At 42.0% G+C, this 12,934-nt stretch overlaps 1 protein-coding gene across 2 annotated transcripts in view; it reads right to left on the bottom strand.

The window, feature by feature from the left end:
- Positions 1–12,934, bottom strand: part of KCNH1 (potassium voltage-gated channel subfamily H member 1) — a 471,857-nt gene that overhangs the window by 87,042 nt on the left and 371,881 nt on the right. For both annotated transcript variants that reach the window (XM_024239363.3, XM_024239369.3), the window contains exon 10: positions 9,731–9,927. In XM_024239363.3, the coding sequence (XP_024095131.1) occupies positions 9,731–9,927 (197 nt within the window). The remainder of the gene's footprint in view (positions 1–9,730; positions 9,928–12,934) is intronic.

Below are 12,934 nucleotides of genomic sequence, written 5' to 3'. Positions count from 1 at the left end.
GCCTGGGGGAGAGAAAAAAAGGGAAAAGGAGCTATGAAATATATAGGAAAATCTTCAGAGGGACAAAGAAGGAAACATGTCTCTGCTGATACCATCTTTTAGCCAAGGCTTTAAGAATATACAGCAATAGGCCAGGCGCGGTGGCTCATGCCTGTAATCCCAGGACTTTGGGAGGCCGAAGCAGGCAGATCACTTGAGGTCAGGAGTTCGAGACTAGCCTGGCCGAGATGGTGAAACCCTGTCTCCAATAAAAATACAAAAAATTAGCCGGGCGTGGTGGCAGGCACCTGTAATCCCAGCTACTCAGGAGGCTGAGGCAGGAGAATTGCTTGAACCTGGGAGGTGGAGGTTGCAGTGAGCCAAGATTGCGCTACTGCACTCTAGCCTGGGTGACAGAGGGAGACTCTGTCTCAAAAAAGAAGAAGAAAAAAAGAATGTATAGCAGTAATAAGATGGAGGGACATGCCCAATATTGGTTGGTAGATTTGTATATTTTTGTGGGTTGGTTGGTTGGTTCACTGATTGACTCATTCAATTATCGAACATTTACTTTGTACCAAGCTCTTAAAAAGCTGATCAAGACAGAGAAGTGTGGCCAGGTAGGGTAGTTCACACCTGTAATCCCAGCACTTTGGGAGGCCGAGGCAGGCGGATCACCTGAGGTCAGGAGTTTGAGACCGGCCTGGCCAACATGGAGAAACCCCATCTCTACTAAAAATACAAAATTAGCCGGGCATAGTGGCACATGCCTGTAATTCCAGCTACTCAGAAGGCTGAGGTGGGAGAATCACTTGAAACCGGGAGGCAGAGGTTGTGGTGAGCCAAGATCACGCCATTGCATTCCAGCCTGGGCAACAAGAGTGAGACTCCATCTCAGGAGGGGTGGGTGGGGAGTTAACTGGAAGTATAATGAGAGCTACAAAGAGGTGATTGTTGCTAATTGAATTAAAAGACAAGGGGCTTCATCTAGACTAGAGAAATTAAAGAGAAGATATATGGAGTCAGGGTCCCATTATGAATTCAAAATTTCAATCTAGAAATCTAAGTTAAGCACAGGCAGGGTAAAGACCATTAAGAGACATTAGTAAGAAGTAAATTGCCAGCAACAAAGTTTGCAGAGAGATAAACCAAAACAGCATGGACCTCTGACATACATTATACCAGATATGGTCTGCACGGACATTTGGTCTGGGATAGATTCTTTATGTGAGCTCATATGCAGGCATTCAAAGTCCCCTTGGAAATGGGGGAGAACTAACATTTCTTTTTATTAATCTAACATCTTATAAGGTATCAGATTGTTATCAGAGGAGAGGCAGCCTGGGTTCAAATCCTGACTCTGCTTACCAAAAGCAAAGGCTAGAATAAAAACCTTCATGACTTACTGTCAAAATTTATAAGGACATGCTCAAAACCACAGAACACATTTTTAAGAGTAGAAGGAACAATAAATAGGAAAAAGGAAGTCCAAAAAACATGGCAGATGGGTTCGAAATGTGAAATTTGGCTGAGCCAAAGAAATAATGAGAAAGTAACTTGCAAGGAGGGACTTTGAAGCTAGTTAGAAAACATCCTTTGACAGCCTTCTAGTATTAGCACATGTGAAATGCACTTTGAAAACATGACTGGAAGCTCACTAGAAAATGAGTGGGCCACTGGGCATTTGTAAGAGGTGGAAGGGGAGCTGAGTTGAGGAAGATGTTTAGAAATTAGTGAGACTCTGCCAGTAATCTCTGTTTGGGACTTTACTGAGGACCAGGTGATAGAGATTCCCTCTGCTAGAGTATATTTTGGCTTCTTGATGTTTCAGAGGCGAGACCTGTTTGCTCCACAAGTCAGTGATCATTTGAGCTGGAAGAGATACTAAAGAGCATCTAGACCCTGCTTCCTAAATGTGCTCTGTAAAACACTAGCTCTGGTGGATTTTAACAGGTATTTCATAATAGATAATACTTACAGATATCATTCAAAATTTTACGGAGCACATGAATGAGAAATCTTGGGTTAAACATCTAAGACATCAAGAAGCCAACTTGCTTGCTTGAGGATGAACTTCTGATCTAGGATCCATTAGCACTACCCTTATTATGCCTCAACTACATACACCTAAGAAAATATTATTAAGGATGCTACTCACCTCCAAAAGACTGCACTAGCCTCATACTCTTCTAAGCTAGGCCAGATCTTTTCTAATTTGTGGTAAACACTGTATGTAACAGTACATCAAGTAACTTGATGAGTATTAAAAGATAAATTACAACTTTCCTCCTCCTTCCTCTCTTCCACATCTGACTCTACCATTCCCTCCATTCATTCTGTTATAGGAGGAATCAGATCCATTTTGAATCCAACAGAGCCATTCTTCACCAGACCTCACTGATGAACCACCTGGATCTCTGGGGCTACTTGAGGGGCCCAGGCTCAAATTTTAGAATTTTCTGTTCAGGAGATTTCTAGATGTTAAAATTCAGTCCATCACTTCTTTTTAAAAACTTTTAGCACCTGATGGGATCTAAGTCCCAGAAAAGCTAACTAATACATTTGATTGATTTTATTGTCATCATCCTTATCATTATCATCATCTTCTTTATCATAATTATAGCCATACAAACATTGAAAATTTGCTATGTCAAAGCATGCTTCTAAGGCCTCTATTTCATACCTGAATAAAGTAGGGCCTAGAGAGGTTAGGTAACTGGCCTGAAGTCACTAAGTAGGGCCAGGATTTGAACTCAAATACTCTGACTGCAGGATCCACATTTTAAATCACCAGTCTAGTACCTCCATATGATTATTCTACCAGCCAAACTATTATGGCTCCTATTCTTCTTTGCTCTGCTGCCCCCATTGCTATGAATAACGGAAGGGAAATAACACAGCTATATACCTACCATATGTGAGGCAATGTGCCTGGCACTTTCTCACTCTTTCCCATCACTACCATTTGGGGTAGGCGATGTAGATCCACGGAAGACCACAAGGTATACTTGTTCAACGCCCACCCATCCTGACCCCCTGCCCCAGCTAGCAAATGGCAGAGCCTGGATGTGAAGATCTAGCTTTAAAGCCCATGTTCATTCCAGAACTTCATTACTTCCTTAAAAATAGCCAGACATAGGCTGACTACAGTTTAAGCTAATTCATACATAACGAAACACGGAGCACTTTTATTATCTTCCACCTCCAGCATCATCATGGGGTTCTGCTAAATGTTCTCAGGGTACTGGGGAACACCTGAGGACCCATGAAAGACTGCACAGGGCCCTAACATCACTCACTGATCCTCTTGAGGAAAATGGAACTTGATTTTGATTTATAGTTTGTTGTTCTAAAAGAATTATGGTCATGTCACTCACATCATCTCTCCCCCTCCCCCGACTCCTAATTCCAGCACCATGATTTTATTATCTTTTTGGCTTGACAGACTAATAGATGATTTTAATTTCACAGAAGCCCACATAGGAGGGATGACAAGGAAAATATGGGCTATGCAGATATCATTTTTAAAACTTAGGCTATGATGATTCAGGGGGGAAGTGGATGACATTTTTAAGTACCTAGCTTTATGGTCTATCTTTCCATCTTACCAACCTTCCACAAGAATTTTAATTTTCCACAAGAAATTAATTTTAATTTTCCACAAGAAAATTTAAAAGCTTTCCAATGCCACTTATGAGCAGAGCTTTCTCCAAGCATTCAATGCTTTCATCTTCTCTTCTCCAGAATAAAATGCTCTTTGGTTAAAGTGGGCTAGAAATGTACATATGGTATTCAAGACAGTTCACTATGGCAACCTCAGTTTTAGAAAACAGGCATTAGGAGGGCTCAGCTTTGCGAACATCAGTAACTATAGTCCCAGCTCCCTCCCAAACTCACTAAGTTGGGGCTTTAATCAAACTAAAAAAAAATTCATCCTGGAACAAATTAATATAAACAAACACTGCACAAAACAAACTCAATACACAACAATATTGGCTTTAAAAATAAAGCCCTACACACAGAATGAGAACCGCCCTCCCAATTACCTACGTGCCAATTATCCCATGCACTGACTGCTGTTAATTACCTAATTGCTTGTCTGCAGTACATCATTTAATTGTGGTACATTGCTTCTACTGTCCTAATGATCGGCAGGAGAATGTAATTCCCTAGGACCTGGGGAGTGAAACCTTATCTCAGGTTGAAAGGAAAGTAGAGCCCAAGTGAAACATCGACTAAAGAAATAAGTCTGGTTATTAACCAAGGGCAACAAAGTGTGAATTCAGAACCTCTAAGACTGGAGGTGGAAGTAGGGGACGGGTAGTGGGGAGGAGAAAGGGAAAAACATGTATTGAGTGGTTCCTGAAGGTAATGTGTCACTTTTTGTTTGTTTTACTGTATGTAAACTTCTCAATAAACCTAATTAGGGCAGCCATAAAAAAGAATGAGTTCATGTCCTTTGCAGAGACATGGATGAAGCTGGAAACCATCATCCTCAGCAAACTAACACAGGAACAGAAAACCAAACACCACATGTTCTCACTCATAAGTGGGAGTTGAACAATGAGAACACATGGACACAGGGAGGGGAACATCACACACTAGGGCCTGTTTGGGGTGTGGGGGGGCAAAGGGAGAGAGAGCATTTGGACAAAAACCTAATGCATGTGGGACTTAAAACCTAGATGATGGGTTGATAGGTGCAGCAAACCACCATGGCACATGTATACCTATGTAACAAACCTGTATGTTCTGCACATGTATCCCAGAACTTAAAATAAATAAACAAAATGCAAAAAACCTAATTAGGAAGGACTTGTATCGGCCCCTCTTCACAAACAAGGAAACTGAGGCTCTGAATGGTTAAGTAATTTGCCCAAAGGCACATAGCTGGTCAGCAGTCAAATCAGTATTCAAACATAGTCCTTAGACCCAAAGCATTGCCCTTTCTAGTGAGTTACTACTAGCATGGCAGGGTTAACCCGCTGCCTAACCAAAGCGAAACATGTCATGCCTCCCACACCCATCACACCCAGCTACTTGCTGTGTGCCTCTCACTACGAGGGGGAAATTTGTCACATCTCCCAACCTGGGGTATTACTGTGGTTTTACCGTACATGTTTCTGAGTGTACTGGTGGTGGCAAAGGCCATTGGAGAAAGATACTTAGGAGACAACCCAAGCCAATCCTGAAAAGTTAACAGACTAGAAGAATGCAGAAGCCAAAGAGTGCCAATATGGGAACAGCTAAGAGCCACACTTCACTGAGGCTACCACAGAATGTGACACTGCTTAGCCAGAAGAGTACATGCCAGGTTTGGAATCTGCCACTTATTAACCGGGCAACCTTGGAAAAGGGGTTTTCTTCCTCACAGGGGCCTAGTTTATTCCATTGAGAAATGGGAATGATACAGTAATGTCATGAGGCTGTTCCAAAGATGTAATAAGCTGACATACACATACTGATACTGTGACGTAGCTTGTACAATATCTGGAGTTGGTAATAATTTACTATTTATAGTCTGCAAAGCTCTGATTACAGACACAAGATGACCCTAGGCCTGGAGGAAAAAGCGCATAGACCTGGCACCCTAGAGAGCCAAGGGTTTGATGAGGAAGGCTCTACTTCCCCTTCTTTTCATGAATAGCCACAAGCCACCTCCCTCAGAAGAAACAATAGTGCTGTGCTTTTCTTTTGTGCTTCCCTCTAGACTTCCTGTTAACTGACCTAAGATCTCAAAATAGCCTGATTTTTCCCTCCAAGAATGGAACTGGCCAAAACAGTGGGCAAATGCTGACCTCTTCACTGTCAGGAGCTAAAGAGGCAGCAAGGCCAGCAATGGATTCCACTTCCCAGAGTGACTGATCCCTCTTTTGCTGCAAGAGGTACAGAGAACCTGCAGATAACACCTACCCCACAGAACATTGCGCAGGGCAATAACCTTGCATGAACAAAGGCAGAGGAACTGCCTTCTTTTTACTTTTCAAAAGGCACAGGATAATAAAGAATAGGATATCAATCAAGTGGACGGAACAAAATAACAATAACATACAAATGAATTGAGCACTCACTATGTAGTAGTAGGCTTCATGTGAGCTTTGCAAATATTATCTTATTTAATGCTTGCAACTATCCTACAAGTTAGAAATTTTCATCATCCCCATTTTACAGGAAAGGAAGCTTTTATAGCTCATCCAGAATAATAGAAGCAATAAGTGGCAGAAGCAGGACCCAGACCAAAGTCTCACCTGGCTCAGACCTCACAAGCAAGAAAAACTAAAGGTCAAAATGCTGGATTTGCCTCCAGGTTCTGCCTCTTTTCATCCTTGTCTGTGCTCTCATGTGGCTTTGGAGGAAATAGAGGAAGGCAACAGTTTCTTCCTGAGTTGGGTTCCAAGAGCAGAGCTGAGAGCTAGGCGATGTTCATACCCTTGCACTTAGGGAAAAAGGGATGTGGTTTAGAATACAGAGGCTAGAGTAGAACAGGAAACTGTGATCAGGAAGACTTTGGCCAAGGTGTCACTTCTGGCTCCAATTCTTTCATTCCAACCCAGCTCTGTGACCTTTCTATAAAAGTGAAATGAGGGTGTTAGGGAAGTAGGGAAGAGATTGAATGGTTACCAAGTTATCTTCCAGCTCAGAATCTTTGCTGCACATTGGAGAAGATCTACAAGATCAAGAAACTCCCCAGACAGATGTCAAAGGCACAGTGTTGTCAAGAATCTTAGCAAATAAAACACTTAATTTTGCCAAGATAGAAACAGCTACAACAATACGCTTCACTTTACCAGGAAAAAAAAATAGCTAGGAGAATAATTCATGCATGTAATGTTCTTGTCTTCCATGCCCTACATAACTATGAATTAATTCTCAGAAGGACACAATGAGAAACTACAATGGCAATAATAAAATTACAAGTCTCTTTTTTTTTTTTCCCAAAAAAGAATGGCTACCTCTTTACACAAAGGCTTTCACTAAAATTCCTTTGGATCCATACCAGACTCGTACATAGTCACTTAGAGTTGGAAGGAAATTTGAAGGTCAGTTAGTTTGACTATCCAACAGTTGCCTAAGTCCCTTCCACAGTGTTTCTGAGTATGGGTACCTAGGAGATGCCTAAGTACCCTCATAATAACAAACTTGATACACTCAAAGCAGCCTATTTCATTCTTTGGGGAGCTCTGATTTTTTTCAAAAGACTTTTTATACTGTGCCAAAATCTGTCTATAATTTTGGTTCTTCCTCTGTACCCTGTGGCTATAAAAAATCCTCCACAACAGCCCTTCAAAAATGTAGCCCCTGCATCTTCTCTTCTGCAGAGCTATCACTCTGTACTTATAGAAAAAATCTGACCACTGAGGTGTCATTGTTTTTGTTGTCATTCTTGTTTTTTTTTTAAAGACAGATTTACTTGAGCCACAATTATTCCAAGAAGATTACTCCTCCAAATAACCCAAACTGCATATTTTTTCAACCTATATTATCAGCAACACTGAAAGCTGATTATAATCAACTTGCTTTCATAGAAAGAAGGAATACATCAAAAAATAGCTTATAAGAGAATCCACTTGGCTAAATGTATCACCAGCAAGCATTCCATGTTCCCAACCAACAGATCAACCAGGAAGAACATTGGATGCACATTTCTCCATCACTGCCCACCCTCCACTAGAATTTAAATGGCCAGGTTTCAAACCACAGAACTATAAAAACCATCTCGCCACAATCTTGCATTTTATAATGTGGAAGTTGAGGCCCAGAGATCCCATCTCTTTCTCCTTGCCATCCTCAAATATTTATTAATTCTAGGCACCTCACACTCGTTTATGCACTGAGGATACTAAGGCAGCAAGCCCTTGCCTTCACAGGTCTCTGTGCAGGGACCCACAAGATAGTTCAAGGGATTTAAAACAGGTGGAGGAATACTGCTGGGGTAGCCCCGTGACAGGCATTGGAACCTTGTACAAAGGACTTAGAAGACAAAGGGTTGTTTCCTTTCTCCAGACTTTGCTCAAACTGCCCCTCCCAGTAGATCATCAGCCCCTATTGTTTGGCAAACTCATTCTTTGGACTCAGCTCAGGTATCACCCCTGACAATTAATCCTTGACTCCCTTTAGCTGTCCCCCTCCTTTATGCTCCCATAATACCTTGTTCAAATCACAATCACTGTACTTAGCATCTTCTATGCAATTATCTTTCTTGTGTTAATCTTTTCCATTAGACTTTAGGTTCCTGGAGATGGGGAACTGAGTATCGTTGGGTTTTATATGTCTAGTCTAGTTCAGTTGGCACAATACTGGGTTTGATGAATGAAAAAGTAAACACTCCAGCAGTTTTTGGGCTAACAGGGGTTTGTCACACACAGAAAAGAATTCCAGGTTGAGAAAGCAGCAGGCAGAGACACAGCACTCTGAAGGGGTGTGGTGTGCTTGGAGTACTGTGTGGAATTCTCATGGTGGCAGTTCAGGGTGGGAAAGGTGGGCATGAGGAGAAGTGGTTGAGGTCAGGGCTCAGGGGTTAAGTTTGGGCCAGATGTGGACAATCACATACACCATGCTGAAATGTACAGATATTATCCTTTAGTCAGGTGGGAGAGTGACAGATCAGATTTTTAAGGTTAGTCAAGCAGCCATAAGAAGGAAGCTCTCCATTGAGGGCAGACATGAGGCAGAAAAGTGAGTTTGGAGCCCATTGTATGATCCAGCTAGGGCATGAGGAAGGTTTTTAATGAAGAGCTTATGTCCTGAGAATTCTGTGGGGGCCTTGAGGATGAAGGCAAAGTACTGACTTAGAGTTGAGAGCTTAGGCAGAACCAACAGGATCTGGTGAGTAACACAAGGCCTCAGAGAGGGAGAAGCAGCTTCAACATTGATGCCAGGGTTTCTAACTTGGAACCCCAGGACAAATCAGACAATGTAAATAGGAACCATGAGACAACGAGCAGGTTGGAGGAAAGATTATGAGGTCATTTTAGGAAAGATTCCTATGATAACCTTTCCATATGATTTCTCCAGGTGCAGAGCTATCTTGTTATTGTTTTAACCAAAAGAGTTAGAGAGATGAAGTACAAGAAAATCCGTCATGAAAACCCCAAGAGTACGAGACCAGTATTATAATCCTCACAGAGACAGAGGAGTTCTGATGATTTGAGAGTGAAAGAAACAACTTCAGGTGAAAGATCTTCTGGTTCTTAAACCACCAATCATTTCTCAAACAGTTTAGTTGGCAGTTGAATGCAAAATATTCTCTAGACAAATTCCATGTCTCTCTTATTCTCTGGACCCAACTAAATCATTTTCGTATCTGTTAAAAAATTATCATTACTAGCTGGCAGGCTAATGGCTTCATACTACTCAGCAAATCCCAGTCACCACAGAGAATTCAGTTTACATTAATTAAGTGGCCCCACAGAGCCATTTTGCTGACTAAAAACCTCACGTTTTACTCATCTTTTCAAAATGCTAGCAGGTCTAGATATTGATGGGGGAAAAAAAAAGCCACCTCCCTGCCCCCTCCACACACATGAATAAATCCCTTCTGCACCAAAATGGATCCATCTTCTAATCTAGCAACATTCCCTCTCTCCTCCATTTTATAGCAAAAGGCCCGCAGAACAAACAACAAACAGATCCTCTTTAGAACAAATTACTCTACTTAAATAAACAGCAAAGGGACTTTTCTGGTCACAGTGATTATCCAAAGTGCACAGAGACTGTTCTTTGTAGAAAATAACTGAAACTTTTAGCTCACCCTCTTCCTCAAGTTGTACGTCAGAATCAGGTTCCGGGAGAAGGAATGGGAGAAGGCCGTGTAGAATTCCAGCACTTTCTGCAGGGCATCCCGCTTGATCACATGCAGATCACAGTAGGTCAAGGCCCTAACATTGGCACAGGACTGGGCAAGGGTGGCTTCCTTCCAGAACACATCTCCAAACACGTCTCCTTTTCCTAAGGAGAGAAGGTTGTCATGAGGAAAGTGTTGGCCAGGAGAGGTCTGCCCATCCAGCTGGCTTCCCTCTATTCCCCAGAATTGCTGTCCATTCAGCATTCTGCAGATTGGGCTCAGAGAAGGCAAACACTATTTTAACGTGAACCTTAACAACATCCTTAACAACATGCAGTTTAAGAAACGTTAAAGCAGCAGTTAACACATGCCAAAGTTAAATCACTTTGAGATCATTTATGTCACCTCCTCAAAGGGTTATCTTGATCATCCTATCCAAAATAGGACACACACACCCATTATTCTTTATCACCCCTCCTTTTTCCCTTTTAACACTAATCATAATCTTTCATTATATTACTTATTTACTGGTTTATTGCATGTATCTCAACTTGATAGCTCATGTGTCTTACTCATCCACATAACACAGTGCCTGCACATGGTAGGAGCTCAACCAATATTTATAGGCAGAAGGAAAGAATGGAGGTAGACTGTGGTGGCTCTATATTAGTGTAACTGAGAGGTGAATATTTAAGGGAGCATGTGGACTCTTCATCAGAAATCTAATGAGCAAGAGAGGTTTCCTCTCTCTGGGATGATCCACATGGAAGAAGTCAGACAAGTGTAGAGTTCTCTCCTTACCATAGTATGTCCACCACCTTAAGGTTTATGTTTGTATGGTGCCTCTTTCTCATCCTCTCTCCCATACCTCCTTCCAGAGTATGATCCTTATCCTTGCTAAATGTCCTCCTGGTGGTATAAAAATATAGGCCCTATAGAAATGGCATCTCCAGGATCCTCTCTATCCCTAGCATTCCACAAGACTACATTTAATAAGTTAATAGAATAATGCTATGGACTGAATGTTTGTGCCCCTCCCCCTTAATTCATATATTAAAATCCTAACCCTCAGTGCAATGATATCAGGAAGTGAAGCCTTTGGGAGGTAATTAAGTCATGGGGGTGGAGCCTCTCATAAATGGGACTAATGTCCTTATAAAAGGGACTCCTAAGAGCTCTCCTGTGCTCTTTCTATCATGTGAGGATACAATGAGAAGTAGGCAGTCTGCAAACCAGAAGGGGGCCCTCACCAGAACCTGACAATGCTGGCCCCTGGTCTCAGACTTCCAGCTTCCAGAACTGAGAGAAATAAATTTCTGTTGTTTATAAGTTACCCAGACTATGGTATTTTGTTATAGAAGCCCAAATTAAGAAAAGTACTAATCCCATATAGCTATATTCTGGGTCAAAGCTTTATCAAATCGTCTCTAACCATCTGCTTTTCACACCTAGGGATATTCTTCCTACCTTTGCCAGCAAGCAACATTTTAACATATGTCAAATGCAAAGCCTAATTCATTTCTGGCATAGCCTCTGGTTATAAATAGCTTAAAATGTTGTTTATCTTGCCTCTAAATTTTCAGCACGATAAACACAAATTTGAATCCCCAGGGAGCCAACGAGGAGTATGCAGGAGGAAGGAAAAAATGCTACAAAGGGTGAAAAGTAATGTATTCAAGGGAGTTGTCAGCCTGTACATCCAGATAGGCCAAGCTGCACAGCTGAAATCAAAGGACCTGTAGCTCAGTGTGTTTAATAGGCCAGCTGTTTTCCTGATTAAAGCTAAGGAGGCAATTATACTTCCAAGTACATGGATAGAACTTGGCTTTACCTCAAACATCAAAAAGTATCCATTCTAAGTATGTAAGATATCTGTGGGCACAGCCTTCCCTAAGCACCTCCAAAATGTTAGCTGAAAAACATTTATACTAGACACATTACTTCACAATTCTCTATGTGTTTGTGGTTCTAATTTACGAAGATGGTTTTACTGAGTCAATGTGAATAGGATACATGCTTGGGGTAGCTTCCAGGCAAATATGTCTTTAAAACTGTGCTACTTAGATTACCTTACCAAGTTCTTTTTTCAATCCTCTGTAACATGGGTGACTAATTTAGGGCTGGGGTCAGTAGAGGGGAATGTTTCTCTCTGTAGGATGCTAACTGGCTTCCATGGAAATAGGCTCATTTATTGTGTACTCCCTAGTACTCAGTTCTAACCAACAAGGCTGGCCAATTCATTTGTAAATATTATATGTATTAAGCATTCTATAACCTCCCTATACTGCCCATAATGGCTTATGCACCCTTCATATTTGTGTCATCTTGTTCCTCTAGAGAATGTCCTTCCTCCAGAACATTACGGTAGGTAGTTTAAAAATAGGCCCCACCCATTCTTTTCCATACGGTACACACACACTGCAACTCACATCAAGAGGTGAAGTCTAATTCCCTCCCCTTGAATCTGGGCTGGCCTTAGTCACTGACTGGCCTCAACCAATAGAATGTGGAAGAAGCGATGTTCTCGGATTTTGAGTCAAGGTCATAAGAAGCCTTGCGGGCTCTGCCTGGATCTCTTAGAACACTCATTCTTGGGACTCTCCCCCTCTTGGAACCCAATCAACAAGTGAGAAGCACAAGCCACACAAGGGGTCACATGTATGTGCTGTGGCGCACAGCCCAGCTGAGCTCTCAGCTGACAGTCTCGACTGCCAGTCATGTCAAGAAGCCATCTTAGTTGTCCTGCTCAGTCCAGCCTTCAGATGACTACAGCCCCAGTCAATGCCTTACTGCAACCACATGTGGGAAGCGCAAGTGAGAACCAACCAGCTGAGCTAAACAGCCCACAGAATGGAAGAAACAATAATAAGTCTCTTAAGCCACTAAATTTAGGGGCGATTTGCTACACAGCAATAGATAGCCAGAATACACAGAATCATGGAGCTTGAGACCAGCCTGGGCAACAAAGCGAGACCTTGCCTCTGCAAAAAACAAAAAATAGCTGGGCATGGTGGCATGCACCTGTAGTTCCAACTACTCAGGAGGCTGAGATGGGAGGATTGCTTGAACCCAGGAGTCCAGGAGTTTGAGACTGCAGTGAGCTATAATTGGGTCACCACACTCCAGCCTGGGCTTACAGAGCAAGACTCTGACTCAAAAAAAAAGAAAAAA

This window comes from Pongo abelii, chromosome 1 (assembly GCF_028885655.2).
Source record: "Pongo abelii isolate AG06213 chromosome 1, NHGRI_mPonAbe1-v2.0_pri, whole genome shotgun sequence".
NCBI lineage: Eukaryota > Metazoa > Chordata > Mammalia > Primates > Hominidae > Pongo > Pongo abelii.
This window is presented reverse-complemented; position numbering and strand designations above follow the sequence as displayed.